This window comes from Brassica napus, chromosome C9 (genome assembly GCF_020379485.1).
Source record: "Brassica napus cultivar Da-Ae chromosome C9, Da-Ae, whole genome shotgun sequence".
NCBI classification, from domain to species: domain Eukaryota; kingdom Viridiplantae; phylum Streptophyta; class Magnoliopsida; order Brassicales; family Brassicaceae; genus Brassica; species Brassica napus.
The window spans coordinates 58,064,089-58,088,551 of record NC_063452.1 but is presented as its reverse complement, the minus strand read 5'-3'; the positions used below and the strand labels follow the sequence as shown (position 1 = coordinate 58,088,551).

The 24,463-nt window shown below is 33.1% G+C and overlaps 3 protein-coding genes across 3 annotated transcripts; 1 reads left to right on the top strand and 2 right to left on the bottom strand.

Moving 5' to 3' along the window:
* Positions 1–3,790: 3,790 nt before the first annotated feature.
* LOC106386011 (mitochondrial outer membrane protein porin 3-like) lies at positions 3,791–5,684 on the bottom strand. The gene is made up of 6 exons (XM_013825908.3): positions 5,388–5,684; positions 5,076–5,143; positions 4,828–4,938; positions 4,658–4,744; positions 4,352–4,560; positions 3,791–4,271 (listed from the first exon to the last, which is right to left on the bottom strand). Exons 1-6 carry the CDS (start codon positions 5,434–5,436, stop codon positions 3,965–3,967), a joined length of 831 nt encoding a protein of 276 aa, XP_013681362.1. The 5' UTR covers positions 5,437–5,684; the 3' UTR covers positions 3,791–3,964.
* An 8,207-nt stretch (positions 5,685–13,891) lies between these two features.
* LOC106387035 (auxin efflux carrier component 8-like) lies at positions 13,892–20,587 on the bottom strand. Its single transcript, XM_013826854.3, has 6 exons — positions 19,643–20,587; positions 19,376–19,550; positions 18,978–19,063; positions 18,428–18,585; positions 18,257–18,333; positions 13,892–18,162 (listed from the first exon to the last, which is right to left on the bottom strand). The coding sequence occupies exons 1-6, from the start codon at positions 20,166–20,168 to the stop codon at positions 18,096–18,098; spliced, it is 1,089 nt and encodes a 362-aa protein (XP_013682308.1). The 5' UTR covers positions 20,169–20,587; the 3' UTR covers positions 13,892–18,095.
* Positions 20,588–21,777: 1,190 nt separating this feature from the next.
* LOC111211421 (probable pectate lyase 19) lies at positions 21,778–24,141 on the top strand. The gene is made up of 4 exons (XM_022712495.2): positions 21,778–22,181; positions 22,306–23,137; positions 23,334–23,582; positions 23,662–24,141. Exons 1-4 carry the CDS (start codon positions 21,988–21,990, stop codon positions 23,884–23,886), a joined length of 1,500 nt encoding a protein of 499 aa, XP_022568216.1. The 5' UTR covers positions 21,778–21,987; the 3' UTR covers positions 23,887–24,141.
* Positions 24,142–24,463: the final 322 nt, after the last annotated feature.

Here is a 24,463-nt window from a genome sequence, read left to right as displayed (position 1 = left end):
TTTAATCAAACTTCTTCCTTTTTATCATATATCCCAAATTCATATATATATATATATATATATATATATATATATATATATATATATATATATATTCAAATATTATTAATCAAACAAAAAGATATTTCTAATTGTCTAAAACGATGTCTAACAAAATCAAGGGAGATTATTCATAAAAAAAATGTAAAAAAAAAACGTATGTTCTCGGAAAAACATATATGAGCTGGAATCTCTTGATTACTATAAAACTCTAACCACAAGTTTCAGTAGGAGCTGCAAAAGGTCTCAGTTTCCTCCATGAAGACAGGCCCCTCTTAACCAATTTAGTAGCATTTGCGAAACTTAAAGAATGGACCTTTTTATAATTTTTTTTTTGTTTTTTCCTTGTTTTTCGTTAAATTGAACGAAAATCTCAATAATATTATTCGAGAAGTCAGTTTCTTATGTGATGCACTCACGTTAATTTTCGCGATAGTTGATTACACTGATACCCTTAATGAATTAAAAATATTACACTTAAATACTATTATTGAATTTTTTATTTAGTTTCCTTTTTCCTTTTTAAAATTTTCCAAATAACATATATAATAAAAAATAAAACATTTATAAAGTTTAAAAAACAAATTGGAAAACGAAAATATATTTATATATAATATGATTTCATGAAAAAGGAAAGTTTACAAAGTAGAAATATTCCACTTAAAAAATATTTTTAAATAACATAAAATATACTTTTGAAGTAATAAAATATTTCTTTATATCTATATTTTCTTAAATGAAAATATATATTTGCATATAATGTGATTTCATAAAACAACATTCACACACATAATCTTGATATTAGAAAAAATATAATTTCTTTAAAAGATAATTTTAAACAATACAAAAATATATATTTTCAGAGTAATATAAATAATTTTTATATATCTATCTATTTTCTTAGATGATTACATAAAAATAATTAAATAACATAAACTGATATATGTTTAATTGACTAAAAATAGTTTATAATTAGTATTATTGGAATTTTTTATTTATTTTTCATATATTTAGTTGACTATAATATCTTTCAATTACAACAAAAAAATCTATAAATTATATTTTACTTATATATTAGTATGATTTTAAAATACTATCACACAATTTTGATAAATATCATGAAATTACATGCACATTTAAACGATAAATAAAATTAATTTCATTTTACTTAATTATAATAAAAAATAATTATACTTTAGTTTGAATTTAAATAATATATGTAACTCAGTATACTCACAACATGAGTGACTTGACTAACCCAACTTATATCTAAAATCATAGGTTTAACTACAATATGAATATATATTTTATAATAATAATTTATTTTATAAATGTAAATTTTAGGAAAACTCAAAACATATAACAAATAAAAATAAAATATTAACCAACTTTTATAATTTAGTTCTTTTGTAAAGTTTATATATATGCATGAGACTGTAGAATATTATTGTTATATTAATTTACGTAATTTAGAATCCGACCATTTAGTTTATTTTATTTTCATTATAAGCACAATATATCTTAAGTTACCAACGTAAATTTAAATAAGGAAATTAATCATAATTTTAATATATTTAAAATAAAAATATTATAGTTGATTTTTACATACAAATATAATTAATTTAAAATTAAAATAAATAACAATCAATTATTATAGTATATTTATTTTATAAATATTTATACCCGTGCATAAATACGGGAAAATCACCTAGTAAGTTATATAGCCTGAAACAAATAAAAAGTATCAATTCTTCTAAAGATGAAGGGATTTCACTAAAGATCCAATGAATAGAAAATAATTTTTGGTTTGTGTTTTGCGTTGCTAACGGCTCACAGAGTTTTTTTTTTCCATTTGTCAATCTGAAAGTTTGGTAATGGAGTGTACAGATTTTTTGTTATTTTGTCTTTTATAAATAAAGTAAATTTAATAAATTATGGACCTTTTTGATAATTTAACAAAATAAATTAGACCTTTACAATAATACTAATAATGGTTTTGGACCTATAAATCCATGGCAATTGCCTATGCCGTAATAGTTAAGAGCCGGGACTGCATGAAGAGGCTTCGAAGCCTGTTATCTATCGAGATTTCAAAACTTCAAACATTTTACTTGATTCAGTTTGTATCTTTCTTTACTCCTATCCATCAACATGATAACACTTTTTCATATTTTTAGAAAATTCACATTTTTTTTTCAGGACTACAATGCGAAACTATCTGATTTTGGACTTGCCAAAGATGCTCCTTTTTTTTTAGATAAAAAAAAATATTCAACCCGAGAATCGGGATTCAGATCCGGTTACAAGCATGATTTGACCAAAATTTTTCAATTTAGCCTATTTCATCCTCGTTTCGCCCACCACTCAAACCGACACGTTCCACTATTCAGCTCTAAGCATCTTTAGGACTCAGTTGCTGTTCTCGACCATTAGCGATGACCCCAAGAATGTGAGGTTCTCCTCATTATCTCGGATGCCGGAATTCCTCGAGTCGCCTGCTAGTTTAGCTAGTTTCTGAGAAACTCCTCATAACTTATAACCATTTCTGTCCTTTAAGCGCTAGACGGTAAATAGTAGTGAAGGTTTCAAGTACCCTTACCGAGAAGAGCTCCAAGAAACCATACTGTACACACCACTATCCCGCCTCAAACATTGCAGAAGACGAGTTGATTTCACCACCACCACCATAAATACCTGCACAGAAAGTCACCACACTGCCGCAAAATTTCAAACGAAACTTAAAGTCACCAAAGATGCTCCTGGTGAAGGCAAAACACATGTTTCTACTCGTGTTATGGGTACATATGGTTACGCTGCTCCTGAGTATGTAATGACCGGTGAGTGTCCCTCATTGGTGCTATCATTTTGAAATATTCAATGTTTTGTTGATCTGTTTCTTTATTGAACTTTTGTTAAAGGCCAAAGATGAGTGATGTTGTTGAAGCGCTCAAACCAATTCCGCATCTTAAAGACATGGCGAGCTCTTCTTACTACTTCCAGACAATGCAAGCCGAGCGTTTGAAAAACGGGTCAGGTCGGCAACCACAACCCGTGTTCGGACACTGTCTAGTCCTCATGGATCTCAGGGAGGAAACGGGTTTGGATCAAGAAAGGGTCAACCACAACCTGTGTTTCGGACACTGTCTAGTCCTCATGGTCAACATGGTTCCTCGCCTTATAGACATCAGATTCCTTCTCCAAAACCTACAAGGAGCAAACTACATAGCGGTCCCGTGCGTGGACAACAAACAAAAAGCCTAAATATTCGAGGCTTTTTACGTTTTTTTAACCGATGTTAAGGTAAACTCTCTTTCAATCGATGAATGTAAAAACGACGAAAACACGGTGAATCCAATTGTGATGTGCTATCTGATTCAACACTTCATTACTGAACTAATCTTCCTTTGACATATGGTAAATGTGACCAAGAGAAATTACAAACTCATATTTCTAAGTGGGTTAAGCTTATTGCACTATTAAAAAAATTACAAAAAAAATCTCAAACACAACTGTTGAGAAATAATAAGTGCGAAGAATATTTTCTTAATAGATTCGAATATATTGAACTTGGACAGAGATGCCAGAGCATATGCAAAGAAAAACAAAAGTAATGGACTGAAACACAAAATCAAATCTCAGGCGAGTAAAGAACCTCTCAGAAACTCCACTAAAGAACTCGAAAATCAAATCGAGTGGAACAGAGTATTTTTAGCAGAACATTAAAAAAAAAAAAAAAAACTAGAGAGGCAAATAATCAAGAAAGAGACTTATATGGTTCATCTTCAAAGAAGATCCTTTCATAGTATTTTTTTTTTCTTCTTATTTTGTAGAAAAAGAAAACAAATGAACAATTTTAAAAAGAAAAAAAACCAGACAGGAGATTAGTTCCAAAAGATTAAGAAGACATTGGAGGTTCTTCTCATTCTCAAGGCTTGAGAGCGAGAGCAAACCCAACCTTGGCACTCTTCTCGATCGCCTTAGAGTCAACCTCTCCAGAGATGGTGATGAACGACTTTGGACGCCACTCGTGCTGGATCAGCGCGTTGGCTATACCCGCATTGTTCACGCGCGCCTTCACTGTGGTCAGTGGGTCAAGAGCGTGCTGAGTACCCACGGTTATCGAGTTCACCTGGCTCTTCAAGTTATGGCTCACCTCAGCTCCAACCACCGTGTTCTTCAACGGGTTCACTATGTGGTAGTACGATGCATTCAATTTCTCACCTTTGTCATTCCTTTACAAAAAAAAAAACAATTCAAGAAAGATCAAACCCCAAAAATAGAAAGTAGGACTGGTAGTGGAGGAGGCACTTACAGAGTAAGAGAAGCAATCAAATCATCCTTGGTGAAGCTCACACCAGCATTAAAATGTTTGAAGTTGCCAGATTCGGTGTCGAAGGAGACATCGGTACCAAGAGCCAAGACACTGGTTCCAATCACACCGGAGAAATTGACAACGGGGTTAGCTGTCAATCCAACGCTGGTGCAGATACCTGCGTGTGGGTGCAGATACTGGAGCTCAACCTGAGAACAAAACAAACAAAACAATTGTTTTGTTATAAAGATTCATAAATAACAAAACTATTTAATAAACTAATAAATGAAAATTATTTAAATTTACCTTGGCGGATTTTTGATCAGGCACCTTGGCGCTAACGATTGTCTTCAATCCAGGGGTAGCCTCATCATAGGTGAAAGTGGTCAGGATCTGAAAGTATATACACGGAGAAATGGTCAAAGAAAATCTCTCTAATAATAGCTATGTGATGATGGTGTTAAGTAAATGCTTACAGAAGAATCAGAGGCAACTTTGATATCAGCAGTGAAGTTCTTGTTCTTGACTTGGGTAGCTACATCACCCACAAACAAATCTCCCTTGTTTGTTCCACTTGTAGTGATTGACTACAAAAAAAAAATCATCACAACACACATAAAGTCTCTGACTTTTTTATAACAAAGACTAATCAACATCACATAAAGCTCAAAGCTTTATTCCGACAGTGATGATGAACAGACAGATAAAGACAAGAATGACTTACAACACCGGTTGAAGAGTAAGTGGTGATACTGAGCTTCTGGTCTCCTTGGTAGTCCTTGTAGAGAAGATCTACAATACAATCCAAGGCAACAAATTCAAAAACTCATCCTACAATCGAAACACTATATATAGATCGGTTGACATTTTCCAGATCCGCCAAGAAAACTCAAAAACAGCTAAAACAACGAGTGACCCATTCATAATTATACACAAAAAAAAAAACAGATTCGATTAAATCTAAGGATAAACGAAACAGTAGCAGGCTCATAAACAAGAAGATTAACGAATAAACATGATTGTTTATTCATCATACCTCTGGCCTTTTTGCCGATCTCGGTGTAGAGTCCTGGACCTTTACCCATGATTGTTTCTTGAAGAAGTTGTGATGGAAGAAGACGAGAGAAGCAGAGAAGTAATGGCTTTTCTTTCTTTTCTGGTTAAAATGAGGAAGAAGAAAACCCTATATATCTCTTTTTTTTTCCTCTTTATCAAGCAAAAATATTTCAGCCGTTGGATCTATACTACTTGGTCGGTTTCCCTTTTTTACAACCGTTGAATAGTTTATTCTCCACTCACCAAGTAATTTTATTCATTTATCTCCTCGTCCATTCTTCCATTTTCATTGCGTGGCACACAGGCCGGCTTCTCTTATATTTTTTACTTCTTCCCCAAAGTTATCTTTAGTTATAAATCATGGAGTGGATTGCCATTAACCAGATCCGGTGTAAGACCGGCCCAATACCTAGAAGATGGAGAGATGGCCGAAACCTAGAGAGAGGAGAGAGAGAGCCGACTTTAAGAGAGAGAAAAACGGCCACAAAGCTTGGAGAAAAGGAAACCCTTTTCTTTTACTAGTAGATGTAATCTTTTCATTATTATGTATTATTAGTTTTCCTAATTCTAATGAGTTTAGGTTTTTGGATACTTTTCATTTATCTTCATCTTGTAATCCTTATATAAATGAACTCCTTTGATCATTAATAATAACAGAAAAATATTCAGACTCTAAAACTCTCTATTTACAACACGTTATCAGCACGATAGACTCCAAAACCCTGAGACAAAACCTAACCTAAAATCCGTCGCACATAAACCCTAAATCATGCGCAACTTAAGATCGATCTATCTCTCAAACCCTGAGGAACCAGACGACGAGCTACATATCAAGTTGAAGCTCTTGACGAGACGAATCTATCATCGCAAACCGTTCGTCGATCCGATCTCAGACGCGCCCACACTCGCATAAACAATACGCGGTGCCGTCTTGATCTTTTGGAACCCTAATCCCGAAGAACCCTAAATTGTTCTTGCTTGCGTTCTGGCTTGCAAACTCCGATCAAGCTCAACTCCGATCAAGCTCAGCTTCAGACGTTCCATGTCCGTGATCAACGTCCTCAGCCTCAGCTCAGCTTGCGTCCAACTCAGACAAAATCCCCGACCAGACGCAACCGTCCGAGAGAAAAAACAAGCTCGCGATAGCTCTCGGCAACGCGACCCCGAATGCACGCGTTCGTCTCAGCCTCATCCCGCGACCCCGACTGCACGCGTCCGTCTCAGCCTCATCTCGCGACCCCGACTGCAAGCGTCCGTCTCGACTCGAGACCCGATAGGAAGAAGAGAGCTCGCGTCCACGTCGCAGCTCGCGTCCGAGGTTCATCCATTCATCTTGGAGGTCCGGTTTCTACAATCTGCAAAACAAAGGTAATCCTAATTCTGAGAACATGAATCGAACCTGGTTGTTTTGTAAAGATTGAAACCCTAAAAGATAATCTCTAAAACTAAAAGCCATAGGTTAAATAGATCAATCCCCTATGAGTAAATCGAAGCTCTATAAGTTCGATCTAAACCTAAGAACGAGATTTATCCATTGATCAATTAAAATCAGAACCTTAAAGGTTTTTGAATCTCAAATCAAATCCCCTTGATCAAAGATCAAAGTTTTCGAAATCCCCTAAAACCCTAATTTTAGAAAAATTGATTTTAATTTTGATTTGAAACTTGAGTGTTTGATTGATCGCCTAGAGCTATGATTAGGATTGTTTTAAAACTTGAATCTGAATCTTGTTTAAACTAAAACCCTAATCTCGAATTTTACAATTCCTAAAGGCCTTGAAACCTTAAATCTCTCATTACTTAAAGCTTGAAAGATTGATTTAAAGAATTTACGTATTGAATGAGAGTTAGGTTGCTAGATTATTTAATTTTAAAACCTAATAGATATGCAACTAAGAAATGGGATTGAATGCATCTAGATCCCTTTTTGTATATGGCCGTGTAGCCTAATACATTGTCCATACTTGCGGCCTTTTGCCCTTGATTGATTAAAAGCCGTGTGGCTTAGTGAATATCAAAGTGATCGTGTGGCCTAGTATCCGGATGGTTATATAAACCGGATTGCATCATGATCCGATCCTTAAGATCGTTGTATCTTATAATGGCCGTGAGGTATAAGCATCACAATGCAAAGCCGTAAGGCCTAAGCATCACAATACATGACCGTGTGCTCCAAAGTATCATAGAGAGACTTATGAAATCATATGCACTGATTATTTAAATTAGTTGCAAGAATTCTAAATCATGAATTAATTGATGATTTCAGATGTCGAGATTGAGCCTTCGGATTATGCTGTCCTAGATATCTCTGGAAGATATTATCCAGAATGGGAAATGAACACTTCAACTGCCCTGAAGTCTAGAGGACTCGGAAAATGTATCATTGAAGGAAATGATGAAAGTGAAAAGCATAGAACCTAACTATTATGCGCTATCATCTCACTGAGGAACTAAGAAATAAGTATGAAAATATTGAGGATCCTTATGATCTTTGGATAAAGCTAAAATCCATATACTCAATGGAATTATGGCGAAAAGCCATGAATGATTGGAAGATTCTCAAGTTCCAGGATTTTGAATCCGTGGAAGAATATAATTCTGCTCTAATGAAAATCACCTATAGTCTTGAACTATGTGGTGAAGTGGTAACAAATGATGATTTATTATATAAAACATACTCCATATTCCATCCAAAGGATGTACTGTTATCACATAAGGCTAAGGGTTTCACAACCTATAATGACCTATTGTCATACCTATTTGCAATCAAGCAAAGAGATCAGAAACTTAAAGATACTATTAGTCGATTTGAGAAACTTCAGAAAAGATACATTGAGCAACGAGATAGTGAGATGAGACTTCCTGAAGCCAATGAGGCTAGAAATGATAAGGAAGAATCCAAGAAAGTCGTCTGGGAAAATATAGATTGTGAGGCCGGCTTATACATTGACTAAAGAAAGATCTCGACATGATAATTTTATTTTAAGTCTATGATTTTGTGATTTGCTTTTAAACCTATTTGATGTTTCACGATTTTATATATATAATAGAATTGATTTTGAATTCATTATCTTGTCTGATCTTACTTGAACATATGAATGTTTTAAAGAGTTGCCTAAAGGACATAAAACCAAATAAGAAATCATGAATGGGTATAGTAAGCATAGTAAAGAAACTATGGCTAAGGCATTGCCTTAAAAGGCATTATACACACCCAAAAGAACATGTGACCCATTGAAATTATAATGTATGGTTTCCAAGTAGAAACAATGGGTAAGGAAGGAAACAAGTTCCTTTAGACTTTAAGAAGAAAAACGCCTAAGACCTTGAAAGAAAGTGGTCGAGACTATACCTATGATCTCTACTGATCAAAACTATGCTACAGATCAGTATGATAAAGAGGCAAGAGATGTGGTAACCATATTGAGATAACACCACAAAATTTTACACTATATGGCATGATAGGATTAGCCATCCTAAAGTCTAAACTTGATGCAAAGATTGAAAACGCACAGAGTTATCCCGTAAAAGATCTCACGTTGTGAAACATGTACACAAAGGGAAACTCATTAGGCTTAATTGTCCCAAGCACCACGACCTTATAGTATGGTCATGAGGGTGAGAGAGGATAAACCCATGATCAATACTACACGTTCGTGTATGGTCTACGACCATGTTATATGGCTCGGTCATTACTCGGCCATAAAAGACCATTCCTCGGTCGTAGAGGCCATGATACAAACGGCCAAACCGAAGAGGCCATTACTCGGCCGAAGAGACCATGTTATGGTCGGTTGCAAAGACCATCACCTATAAACGGTTTGGCCACGACTTGGCCATGACTTGGCTGTATAGTGCAGGCTTGGCCGCATACAAGCCATTACCTATAAAAGGTTCGGCCATGTAAGCCATTATCTATAAGACTAAGATTCTAATGTCTATAAGCTTGGAGACATTATGAATTGACATGTATAAGAATGATAATATGCATCAGGCCATATAAGTGAGCATAGATATTCTCATCTCAGATTGAATACGGGTTATAAAACCAGACATACACAATCTTAAGAGATTTTGAATAAACCACCACATACATACATGTGCCGTCTAAGATGGAACCTCAGAAGAGGATAGGAAATATATAAGAATAAAATTTTCTCCACGAAATCAAAAGGACCGAGAACCAAAACATGGGTGATCAAATAGTGGCCAGGTACGGATTGCATAAAACAAATGAATCCGGATATTAAAGGAGAAAGATTATAAGCTGGATTAAGAATGTTAAAAGTACGAATGGTTTTAACCATCATTGTCTTGGCAAAGATCCTCGGACTAGAGATTATAATTTAAGACGTCCAAAGAAAGATTATAAAGCTAGCTAATTGAGAAGCTAATCGAAATGCCAGACACTGACCCGAGAAATGACTAACCAGCTTAGCACCAAATGAATGTCCTAGAAGAGACATAATCAAGTTGCTATAGAGTCTATACAAGATAGACCAAGTGTTCCATAAGATAAAGGAATATCGGATAGAAAAATGGTGCATAGAATACAGATCCGAGATTATAAGAGAAATCATACCAGACATTGAGAAAAGACTGCGCAGCTACACATCTAAGGTACCAAACCATGTAGTCCTGGGACGCCAAGATACTAGGTAATAAAGGTCCTGGATAATAAGATCTCAAATCTATGGATCATTTCTGGAACATAATGGAACCACATGAAAGTGTCGACACACACACACACATACATAAAGTTATAGCACTTGAACATAAAGAGATAAGCGAGGATCATGAACCCACGAATGAGTACTCATACAATCATAAAAGATCATAGAGATTAGAAAAGATAAAACGTGGAGGTTCAAAGTATCTAAAAGAGAGATGGGCGTATTGGCCATATACATATACAGAAACGCCATCTGATAAACCAGTGAAATAGATGGATCTTGTGAGATAAAGAAACCGTGAGAGAAGGCACATGATCACGAGGTCTAAGAGTGTTCATGTCTTTCTACTTAACAGCATTAGATCATAGCTTGTCACACAAGGTACTCACAGAGATCAAAGGAACATGTTATAAGGAGATAAACTCCTATGTGGTGGATGCTGCTACAGATTTTCAAAATTGAAAATGGTATGGTCATAAGAATGAAATTAGATACAAATAATGTAGTAAGCAGCATATGGATCACTGGATAAGATGAAAGAACAACTTTGTTCCTAAGCTGATTCATGGACTGAAACATAAAGCAGCTGCATATAGTATGTAAAAGAAACTGATCACGCATGATCATTGATCTTGGAGTTGTATAAAAGACAATCCAATACAGTCCATATATTTGAAATTCCTTGTGATTATACTAAACCTAAGAAGAGGTTAGTAGGCATAGAATAAATCTATGTGGGTGTCCGACCAAAAGCATCCGGCCCTTCAAACTAAAGATGTCCGACTCTGTCCGTCTAAAGGCGTCCGGCTCTTCAGCAAAGAACGTCTGGCTCTTCTACTAGACGCGTCCGGCTTTTAATACTAAAAGGCGTCTAGCCCTTCTTCTTGATCACGGGCTAGTAGAGACAAAAGATCAACCGGATACAAATGTATTGTAGTTCATAAGCTTGTGAGAGCCGAGATCTATGACCTAATGATATATATTTCAGTGTGATATAATCCACATCAACAGAGGTCATGAGACACCATCAAGAGATGGATAAAGGACTACAATGTCCGAGATAGATATGGTATTACCTAAGGCAAAGAAATCGATGTCCACATCCATGAGAGTGTTCGACCGCAAAGCCATAATAAGAGATTATAAACTCACAGCAATGATCATTGATCTTGAACACTCATGAGACAAGTAGTGGACATGTATAGAAGAGGTCTATGATCCAGACATGGATCGGCCAGATCGAGACACAGGTTCATGATAACCACGTCTAGTACATTGTCCATAAGTACTTAGTTTATCCGATCAAAGTAAAGAGTTAACAGTAGACGATCAAGTTTAGACTATGGACACATGCAAACACGATTTGCAAAGACCCAATAGTGATCCCCCGAGAACAATATGGTTCACATTGTTTAGCACACATGCTTTACCGGGACACTCAATGTCAAAAGACATGAGAAACGACCTAAGAGGTCGAAGTGGTCTAGATACGGCTTAGTAATGAACTTGGCCGATTACTCCCTTCCTACATATACAAGAAAGATCACGCACCAAGATGCATAGAATGTAGAACCTACATTGAGGTTCACATCAGGGGGAGTAGTGCGTGTTGTACTCTTTTTCCTTAATCATGGTTTTGTCCCACTGGGTTTTCCTGATAAGGTTTTAATGAGGCAACATGAAGCGTACTACAGATCCTGTATGGTTATGGCATCCAAGGGGGAGTGTTATAAATCATGGAGTGGATTGCCATTAACCAGACCCGGTCCAAGACCGGCCCAATACCTAGAAGATGGAGAGATGGCCGAAACCTAGAGAGAGGAGAGAGAGAGCCGACTTTAGGAGAGAGAAAGACGGCCACAAAGCTTGGAGAAAATGAAACCCTTTCCTTTTCCTAGTAGATGTAATCTTTCCATTATTATGTATTAGTAGTTTTCCTAATCCTAGTGAGTTTAGGTTTTTGGATACTTTCCATTTATCTTCATCTTGTAATCCTTATATAAAGGAACTCCTTTGATCATTAATAATAACAGAAAAATATTCAGACTCTAAAACTCTCTATTTACAACATCTTTATAATATTTAGATGTTAATAATATTTCATTGCATCACCACCTGATTTGTTATTGATTTTTGTTTAGATGGTTTTAGAGGGTGTATTCAACTGAGAGTTTCAGATGATTTGTATTAAAATGACAAATCTAGTATTACTCAAATGAGGATTTTAAAAAATACTTCCAAATCCAGTGTTATTGAACTTGTCATTTTAATAAACACTCTGAAATCCACTGTTATTGAACAAAATTTAAGTCAGAGATTTTAGAATGCTTTAAATATTTTTAGGGTATTTGAGAGAGATTGCTTAGTTATAAAAATAAAAATCCAAATCTCATGGTTTTAGATGAAATTCTAGAGTTATTTAACAAAAATCACACCAAGTTCTAATATTCTTTTTAAATCATATAAAAACTCACTAAAATCAAATCACTTCAAATTTCATATTCAACTAGACCCTGATCCGCACTAGCGCGGATATAAATTTTCAGTTTTTAATTATTTATTCTTTTAAATGATGTATTTGTAATATTCGTTCATATTATATTCATTAAGTAAATTTTTTTTTTTGCATCTTAAACTATCTATTTTTTTACGAATGTGTGATATCATATAAAAAATATAAAAAAAATGAGTATAGAGTTAATTAGATAATTTTAAAAACAGAATTTTTTCTTTCGTGTGCGATATCATATAAATAATGATCCGTCCAGTTAACAAAAATCATGATTATTTTATTTGTAATTTTTTTTATTTTGACCATTTTCTTAAAACTATATTAAATTTTACATATTTTAATTAGAATATTTTTAATATCTTTACTTTTTTATTTGAAATGCAACTCAATATTTTTTTAACAATTATAACAAAATATTTAAAAAATATTTTTAGAATTTGTTTGGAAAATATGAAAATTACATTTTAAATTAAAATTATCCTAAAGTATGATAAGTTTTGATGTAAACGAAAACTCAAATTATGTCAAAAATAATGATATTCAATGATAATAACAATTTTAATTGATTATTTTTTAAAAAATACATTTACAAAAATATTTTTTGAAAGAAAATTCATTTATCTTTCAAATATAAAATGAAAATATTATAATTAAATAATAAAAAATATAAATAAAAACCATAAATTTAGCAAATAACAACTGAGTTATATTATGCTAAAAAAAATTTTCTAACAATTTATCAAATGACAAATGAGTTATGAGCAAATAATACCGTATAATTTTTAAAAACATAGTCATTCTTAAATATTTTTTGAATAAATAATTATTTTTAAATTTAATCAACTGAAAATAATATCCGTACAATTGTGTGAGTCAAATTCTAGTTTTATTGATGCATGTTATATATTAGTGCTGCATATTTTAGGTAACATTTTAATGATGCACGTTTTTTAAAATCTCCCTTATTAAAATTATGCACGTAAAGATAAGTCATGAGTTTTTTTGGTTGATTAAATGACATTATGTCCAAATTTATTTAAGGATATTTCATTAAAGTAACTAAAAAAGACAAACAATAAAATAGGAAGTTTAAATTCATTTAACCATATTTCATTAATGTAACTGAAAAGACAAATAATAAATTAGGCAGTTTTATTCATTTTAGGATATTTCATAAATGCAACTGAAAAGGACAAGAAAAAAAGGGAATTTAATTAATGAAATAAGAACATTTTCAAATGAGTACTTCTCTTTTAATTTTAATAATATAGATACACCAGTGTTACTTTAAATGATGTTGTTGTTGATTTACATCATTTGCTTCTCTATTAGCTTACGGAAATTATTTGGCAAATTAACATTTAATATCATCAGAAACTGATTGGAAATACATAGAGAATGATTGGAGATTGGCTTTTATCAATCAGTATCTTAAAATCTCATGCCTAGAATCACAATACTAAAAGCACAATATAGTGAGCAATTAGGCTATCCACATCATCAAAAATAATCATCCAATCAGCTCATTTCGTTTTTACACATCAAACGGGCTTTAATTACGTCTGGGCTTCAAGTTTTTCTTTCATTTGCAGTGGGCTTATGTGTGGGCTTTAGTTTCTTCTCATTATAGACTTATCAAACCTAGCTTTCATTTTTGCGACACAATATTTGGTTTTACTATTTTAGATTTCCTTTTCCCCCTTAGTATTTGGGCATGATATCTCTAGATATATTTTTTGGTCGTCTCTATGCCATTAACGCCATAACATACTACCGTAACATCTTTTGTCGTCTTATTATGTATTTGTTTACGAACAGAGTATTATAATATTTTGTTTAGTGAACTAAATGAACAACTCCGTTGTTTTTAATAAATATATTAGAGCAGGATGTTGTTTCTACCAAACCTGTATAATGCACAATGGACCAAAATTAGAAGCGGCACGGCTGCATTATTATGGCCACCCCCATGGATCGTAATTTTCCATAACTTGCAAGCTTTCAATTAGAAACATAAGTAATTACGTTAGCAAATTATTATTCATACAAAATTTAGTTAACAAAAAAAAATAACAACACAAAATATTTAAAATCATCTTGAACTCACAAAATTTAGTTAACAAAATATTTAAAATCATCTTGAACTCGCTTTTTCACTCGCAACAAGATTTTACTTTGACAGCTCAATCAAATACGTCAAGCACTTCAAAGGACAGATAAAAAACATCAAGAAGATAAAAGCTAGAGAGGAAAAGAAAAACTTCAACCTCTTTTTTCGTTTTACAAATAGTTTTTTGTTTTTTTTTATCTTTCTAAAGAACAATTTCGTTCATTTACAAATTTTATCTCTATTTTTAAAATACATAGCCTAGATAAACTTATTTACAAAAGGAAAAATTCATAATAATTTACCCCTTTTAAAAATAACATCAAATAAAAATATCAACGTTGACCAGCTTGATAGATTTTTTTGAGAAAAATTAATGTTTTCTAAAGAGTTTTGGAGAATTTGGAGAGTATTGTTAGATGGTTCTACTAAAACCATATAAATGATGCAAATATTTTTAAATTCAAAAATCAGAAACGGTTTTACTAAACTAATAAAATCGAATTCAATTATATTGTAGTATAATTACATATAGACTATAAAATTGAGAATTGAATTATAGATGGGATGAAACTGGTCTCCACAAAAGGGATCTATTTAATATTCCCCAACAGTTCTGACCTCTCCTCCCCGTTTTGTATTAGGTGCATTAATGTTTTAGATTTATTGGGCACATGAAGCTCATAGTTGGGCATCATCTCCAGCAACGTCCAGTCCTTGACATGATCACGGGGAAGGAGATTGTTGGTACACGTACAACCTAAAGAGTAAGCAAATTGTATTCCATATTACCACCCAACTTCTTAATGCTTCCATAGTAATGATATCTCTCAACTTCTTCCACGCTCATGTCGACAGGAAAGAAGTAAAAAAATATTATTACCCTTTCATATTGAAGATGGAAAGCACTTTCTAATGATTCAATAAAATAAATGGTGCAGAAGGAGAATCCGGGGACGATGTTGGACGAAGACACACAGCTCATGGAACAAAGAGGAACCTAATCCAAACGGCTCAATCTTTACAAACTAGCTTGAGATGTATCGATCCTGTGCCTTAGATATATAATGGGTTCTACGCTGGCAGCACTCTCCTCTCTCCATTCTTAACACGAAGAATGAAGAGCAATTGTTGTGACTCCTCCAGCTAATGTCACAGAGACTCTTCTAAGTAAGAACCCCATACTATGCTCTAAAAGTCAATCTTTACCATAACATTAATGCATTGTGGCTTGATGAAGGTACTTTCTTGCAGAGGAGATCCCGGTTCAGTACGGTGGTAACGAAAGAGATGATGATACCAAATTCTCCAACGAAGCTGATTCTCCAACGAAGCTGTTTCTGAAGTTGTCGTTAAGCCTGGGTCATCTGTAAACATAGAGATCCCAGCTTCTGAGGTAATAACTTTAAAAACAAACTCCTTTCTGTGTTTGGGAGTTGTAAAAGATCTATAGCAACATTTTTGTTTAGTCCTTTTCTTTTTAAATCAAAGTTTATTTCCAGATTGTTGAAGACTTAATTTTTTTTGCATGGGTTCACTGATAAACCCGAAACAGTTGCCAATAAATTCCCTCTAGAGACAATGGTGCTAAGTGTTATCATTAATATTTTTTTGGACAAATTTACCATTCATCTTTTATTCACTAATCAATTCTTGAGCTTGAGACTAGAGATTTGTTTCTTTCTTTAATACATGAACAAGGTGAAACCAAAGCCTCTGAAGATGATACTCAATCTTCAAAAGTATTTGTCAAATTAATTATCGGCGCTAAATGACATGGGACGGGGGAGTCTAAATAATTTAGCAACGCGTGTCCCTGAGCTTCGGCTGTTTCTATCCATTGAATACATGGCCGGAGGATGTAATTCTTTCTGCCTCTCCGGGGCACATGGCAACCATTGCAGCCTTTTTTTAATCTTTATTTTAGGTTTCTAATAACTATCCGCTAAGTTTCGTGATTTTTAAGCTTTTAGTTCTCTCTCTCCTGAGTTATTGCTGATGTCTGGAAGAATCTCAGAAGAAGAAGATATCGTTTGGGGACAAAGTGATCTTTGCACAAAAAGATAGAAAGATTAAATGTTTCTGAAGACTTTCAAGACCATATATACATATAAAGTTTATATATCAAAATCCAAGTTGGGAACCTTTTATAAATTATTTGACTAATAAATTAGCTAAGATACATAAAGAACTTAGAAAGACAATTGCACCAAATTTTAGCAAAAAAAAGCATAAAAAAACTTAGGAAGACAATGTGTGAGACTTGCCCGCCGTTGAAAGTATTTAATCTTACACCATATATTGGAAATTAATGACTGTCAATTTGTTCCAACGGATTACATTTTTCAAATAATTCATATGTTCTTTTTGTAACATGGTACGATGAATAACTGGGCTCAAAACAACATATGTAGTTAGTCTAAAATTAAACACGAAAATTGGTAGTAATTACGATGATTGAAATTTTGAACACATTTCATTGGTAACAGTTACGATGAAAAGAGTGTAAAATGGAGACTCAAACACATCATGGAGAGTTGTTTAAGGATTTAGACTTAGACCACTTCTTCAAATTATATTCATTCAATAACAATCTTCATAAGTAATTTAAAAGTTGTGAATATTAAACTAAATCCTCACCATATATAAATTTTTAAAAAACACCAGATTATAACTTTAAAATAAATAACCAAAGGTAGAAATCAACATAAAAGTAAAGACTAATCTCTTTGTGACGAGGCCGGAATATCTTAATTTAAAGAGTTATTATTGGTTTATATGATTTAAATATAAAGTTTCGGTGATGGTTTATTTAAAAAATTGTCTAAAAACTGGTTTGGTCTGTTATAATTTTTATTTATTATGTATTTTCATGAATTGATTTGGAGAACAACATTATCCTTAGTTTGGATCAATTTTTTATTCAATTTAATTTCTGTTATGAAACTGTTCAATATGGTATTACAACTCAATAATTCTAAAGTTAAAACAAAGTTTAAATCGGTTTTAAATTTACAATTGTTTTATACAAAACCTAAATTAATAAGATAAATGTATTTTAAAGTATAACAAGATTTAGTTAACTTTGACCCATCTTAGTGATCATTCTATATATGATTTCCTTTAATAACAAATTGTGAGTTAAATTATATGAAATATTTTAGACACAATGCAATCAATAAATCCAAACGAATTTAAATTTCTTACCAATTTAATAGTTTAAAATCGATTGTAGTATATATAACAATTTATATTCAAATGTTATTGTAATTTTTTTAATTTAATTATAACTTATACGAATACCTCTAGTGTGATATAAACCCTACAAAATAAAAGCTCTTAAAACAACACAAACAAAAAAAAGCTATAAATATTAATGACCTATACATGTCGTATTCATAGGTCCAATACAAAATAATATGCCAAAGTTATTGGTAAGGAAATCAGCATTCCAAATATCACCCTGAAAAAAAATGCAAAATAATTAAAACCACACGATGAAATTTCAAAAATATACATTTTTTTTAAAAAAAAGAGAGAAATAACAATATATTTACCCCGTACTAGCGATTTCCGGATTAACATTATACTCTTTTGCAAAAACAAATGGCACAATCCCTTGTGGCAATGCAGCCTACAACAACATAAATCAGAAGAAACTGATTATTGTTTTCAACAAGTCAATGATAAGACTCTTATTAATGGATTGCAAATTTCAAGTTGTTTACCTGTAAAATTGTGACTCTGAAAAGAGTACTTCGTAACCTGATGCTAAATGCAGAAGCAACCATAAGAGCTGGCCCTAATACAAACTTGAGGACCATTGTTATGATCGCCATTTTTGTTCCACATGCTATGATACTACTTTGTGATGCCATGAAAAGACCTGTTTTATCAAAGCATTGATAACAAGATCCAAAGCCATGTAATATGGTTTTTATAAAGTAATTTTATAAACAAATGTGTTAAAATATCAATGTAAAGTAACTTTGAGAGTTGCCACTTCTTTTCCATATAGTTATATCAATCAAAGAACTTTTGACCTTGGTGTTCCTAAATTAATTAATCTTTTGATTTATACTTTCCTTACACTAAATAAAGCTCCAGTGAGCTATACATTTTGTTATCTATCTTATATATATGTCTGCTTAATATTATCTTAACAAAAAAAAAACTTATGAGTTGAATCTATACTTGTTTTGAAACTTCCAGCAGATCATATTTTATTTTGAGTTGGTTCATTGTGAAACTATTATTTAGAATATATGGAGTGATTACCTAAGCTGAACATGGCCATTCCTAAGCCTCCATCAGATATCATATGTACTGATTTACCGATCATCTCAGGCAATTTCCATCCCAATCTATAGGAAAACAAGAAATAATGAGACACATTTTATGTTTAATAGATAACAAATCTGAATAGGTGGAATATCATTAGACTATCCCACTTAGATATTTTTTCTTTTAAAGTTGAATTTGTACATAAACAAATCAATGAAACAGAAAGCCGAAAGTAGAAGAAGCATTACTAAATCTATAGGTTCTGTTCGCTTTTCTTTTTTAAAAAGAGAAAAATAAACCTTTACATGTGTAAGTTGATTTATCAATTCATTTTCAAAACAAACTGATTATGCTGATTGAATTTTTAGATACATAAGATGAATCTGTTTCACCTGAAATGTAAAGTAGCCCAAACTAATCCAAACAACGTTGCGTATGTATTAGGATTGATTATAAGCTTTTGCCAAGCCTTCAATAGAATCTTCCCAGTTCCAGGAGATCTTGTTCTCACTATTGCTACTTCTTCTTTTGGCTCTTGCTCTATATCAGCTTCTTCATTGCCATTGCCTTGTTTTACAAGAAACACATCTTTGATTAGGGTAAATGCAAAAGGAATTTTTTTACTGAAAAGGTGAAAAATATATAAATATATTAGCTACCTCTGTGTTCTATGGAAGCTCCAGAAGATGTTATCTTCCTCGCGGCATTAATCTCGAATAAGAAGAGCAAGATGTTGTACCAAATCAAGCTCTGCAAGACAACAATCTGCACCAAAATGTTCACAGCTGCATCTCCATCGATGGCACTTAAGATTGGGATTCCAAGAATGAGAGTGTTTGGCAACACGGATACAGATAATCCGGTTATGATCCAACCCAACTTATCTCCTCTTCCTCCTGTTGGATGCCAGAATCTTAAAACCACGGCTAATACAACAAAGGCTAAGATTTTCTGGAGAATGTCTGAGAGAATGAGTTTAGGGCTCATTTTAAAAGGGTTGTTTTGGGAGATTACTTGGAAAGAAAGCAAAGGGATGGAGAATTTAGCGACAAATTTGTTGATGCCTGCGCATTGTTCGAGAGAGAAGATATTTAGATGTTTTGCAGAGAGGTAACCTAGGATCATTGCAACATAGAGAGGAACAGTTGCTGAAAAAACATGGTAGACATCAAGCCAAGAGATCATCCTTTTCCTATATATTAAACAATTGGGGTTTATTGTCTGAAATTGTTTAATTTCATACAATTGAAACCCAAAAAAACAAGGAAAGATCTGAAAGAAAATAGAAGGCACAGTTTTCTTTCAAATTATTATGGGAAAAAATCTGTTTGATCTTGTGGTATATATATTGGTAAAGTCGATGGCTTTTTCTTTCTTTTGTTCAAATGTAAAACTCTTGAATTTCAAGCTGCTTGATTCCACAATGGAATTTTTGTTTTAAGGGAAAATGATGAGGGAGTTAAAGCCTGGGTTTGTAGAAACTCTGCACTTAAATTTATTTTCTTGTTATTGTTACAAAACAGTTTTGCCAATTCTTGTGGAGTTGAGTTTAGCATACAATAACCAATCATTTTTTTTAATTTTTTGGCATTTTCTTCTCACCAAATTTATATAACTAAAGGAGGAAAAAACAACAAAAGAGAAAGAGAAGGCTGTTTAATTTGTCTTTTGCATGAACAAAGAAGAGCTAAATATGCTCCAGCAGAACTTTAATTCTCTAGCCTTTGATTTTTTCTTACATAAGATACTTATATTAAATTGAAAATTAACAAAAACGTCTCTTTTATGCATATATAATGTGTAGCCTACTGTATAATGTACGACCATTTCAAGTCAAAAAGGATATACAGTACAAGGTATAATACACATGGAGTGTACATAATACTTATGATGAGAATAAAAACAAAAAGAATAAAGAAGTGAATTGGGAAGGAAGTAATCATCAAGCATAATATTTTTTTTATTTCCACATTTGTTTTGAAAATTTAGAAATAAGCATTTTCCATTTATAAATATACGTAGAACATTGTGTCTTCTTTTTTGCTAAAAATAGGGAACTGTCTGTCTTTTAAGTTTGCTTCTAACAAGAAGGAAGCAAATGCTTACCATTTTAGATTGAACCGAGAAACTTTGGAACAATTGAAAGCTGAATTTGTCTGTGAAAACGAATCAAAGCCTCATGGAGTTCTTTTTAAAAATGTTAACTATAATGTTTTACTATGGGAAATATTAGCAACATAATTAACTCCAAATCAAATTTGATTTTTATTTGGTACAAAATTAACAGTTATATAAGTATTTATTTACTTGAAGTAATTTTCTTAAAAAAATTTCTTGGTAACAGTAGAGGATATATATATATTCGTACCCATCAACAAGTTAATTTTAACCATATTTAAGCTTCATAACCCATGAAAGATACACTTCTTAGTTCTTTTTATTATTTATCTTTTGAAGTGAAAGACTACAATTAATAAATACAAAAGCAATGACCTTTATGAACAAAGAAAACATAACATGTTTAGTAGTTCATAACCTTTTAAACTGAACTAATAGATCAAAATGAATGTAAAGCATATCCCAAAACATGTTATCATTAAAAACTTGTAAATAATCCTATTTTTACCCCAGACAAAAAACAAAGAAAATAAATTGGGAGCTAAAAATAATAATTTTAAAAATCAAAACATAGAAATTGTCCACAGATAAACAACGACGGCTCTCCATCCTTAGCGGTGACTTCCTAAAATTGGAGATTGCTTCTTAATCAAGTTTATTTAAACACCAATCATTCACGTTTCTGAAAATTCGCAGTACGTTTCATCATCCTAAGGCTTTAGGCTCTCAAAAGAAAAATAAAACAGAAAACGACCTAAAGCCATGTTGAAAGCTTAGTAATTTTTCATTTAAATCTTATCCCCTTAAGAAAACAAGGGAAAAAAGATTTATATTTTCATATAAAAACTGTTTTGTTTTTCTTTAGATCAAACGTAATTTTTAAAAGATGGAGATAGCTAGGTTGTTAAAGTTGATGTGTGTGTTCTGTATTGCTGGTCTGATTCCGACCATAAGAGCCAACATTTCGGAGTTGGACGAGTATTGGTCACAACGAGCCGACGAAGCCCGAGAGTTCACTCTTCAAGCTTATCATTCTGATCCTTACGAAATCGTCGATCACTTTCATGAACGTCACTACGAGTAAATCAAGCCATAACTTTGAACCAACAAATTTTTTTATTTTTTTTTTTTGCTAAAAAACCAACAAAATTGCTAATGTTTGATTTTGTTTTGGTTTGGTGTAAATATATATATTTGTATACAGCAACTCTACTGATGATACCACGACAGAGGAACATAGCAGCAACTCTGCTGATGTTACAGCTACAGCGGAAGATAGCAGCAACTCTACTGATGTTACAGCGACAGAGGAAGATAGCAGCACGAAGCCTGAAGAGGAGCGAACTGAGGTCATTGAAATGGTCGGAAACTCGAAGAACAGCACTAGACGAAGCTTAAAAGGTAAAGGCAAAGGAAAATGGAGTAAGCTTAAGGGACCGTGTACCGCAAGTAACCCGATAGATAAATGCTGGCGTTGCCGTTCGAATTGGGCTAATCGTCGTAAGAAGCTTGCTAAATGTGTCCGCGGGTTCGGCCACGGGACGACCGGTGGGAAACGTGGACGTATCTACGTGGTTACAAGCAACCTCGACGAGGACATGGTGAACCCTATACCAGGGACATTGCGTCACGCCGTGATTCAAAAGGAACCTCTCTGGATTATTTTCAAGAACGACATGAGCATTCGTTTAAGCCAAGAGCTTTTGGTTAATAGCGACAAGACGATCGATGCACGTGGAGCTGATGTCCATATCGCGCATGGCGCAGGGATAACGATGCAGTTTGTGAGAAATGTTATTATCCATGGACTGCACATTCACCACATTTCCGAGAGTAATGGTGGTATGATCCGAGACTCGGTAGACCATTTTGGAATGAGGACTAGAGCCGATGGTGACGGTCTATCTATATACGGTTCGTCTAACATATGGATTGACCATGTTTCGATGTCGAAATGTCAAGATGGACTCATTGATGCCATTGTTGGATCCACTGCCATTACAATCTCCAACTCTCACTTCACTCACCACAACGACGTGAGCACTCTTACCTATATAATCTATTTTTTAACACTGGTCAAATCGTCATTATTTATTTTAATATAAGATGATCAACTAATTGCAATATATGCGATATAACCTAGATTCTGATGTTATATTTATTAAGAAGAATAGCTACCATACTTTTTTTTAACACCACAATAGCTGCTAGACTATGATGTTGTTTGTGTAGGTGATGCTGCTTGGTGCGCAAAACAATATGAATGAAGCGGACCAGAAGATGCAAGTCACAGTGGCTTATAACCATTTTGGTAAAGGACTTGTACAGAGGATGCCAAGGATCCGATGGGGATTTGTTCACGTTGTGAACAATGACTACACTCATTGGGAGCTTTACGCTATCGGAGGTAGTCAAGGTCCGACTATTCTCAGCCACGGAAACCGATTTATAGCTCCTCCACACTTGCCTTATTACAAAGAGGTAACTGAAAAGCAAAAAAAAAAAAAAACCATAGATAACAATTCATGTAAACTTATGAAAAAAAAACTAATTAACGTAGGTGACAAAGAGGGATTATGCTTTGGAAGACGAGTGGAAACACTGGACATGGAGATCTGAGAAAGATATATTCATGAACGGAGCTTTTTTCAGACAATCTGGGGATCCTCATTACAAAAGTGCTCACACGAGAAAACAAATGATTAAACCTAAAAATGGATATGCTGTTTCTAAGCTGACCAAATACGCAGGAGCACTTGATTGCAGAGTCGGTAAACGCTGTTAGAACATCTCCTTTTTATTACTTCATTGTCTTAATTAAAGACAATTTTTTTCACCATTTTGATTTTTTGATTCTATCTAGATCAGGATATTACAGAATTAAGGGGTGAAAATTAAAAGCGTTTTAATTTGTATATGTATTTTTGTGTTATGAACAAACACAACAACAAGAGGTATTAAAGAGTAAGTGAAATAGCTCATTCTTGTACTTTTGTAATGACTTCTCTTGTATTTCAGCAAATTCATACTGGGTGACATTTCGATTAATATTTAAAATTTAATTATAAAGTAACATAGATTTAACTATGCTAAACACGCAAAATGTTCTATTCCAAAAAAAAATTGTTAGAAAAGTTCTACACGGATATGAGTCTATTCTAAAAAATATATCCCGAATTAATATCCCCCAATTATTAAAAGAGAAACATTTAAAAACAAAACAACCTTGATTTTATGTATTATTAACAAGTTTGTCATTATACTTTTGTGTCAACACCACAAGCCTTCTCACATCACATTTTAAACAACTATTTATTTATCAAAAAAATTACAACATATGTCATCAACCCTCTATTCATTAT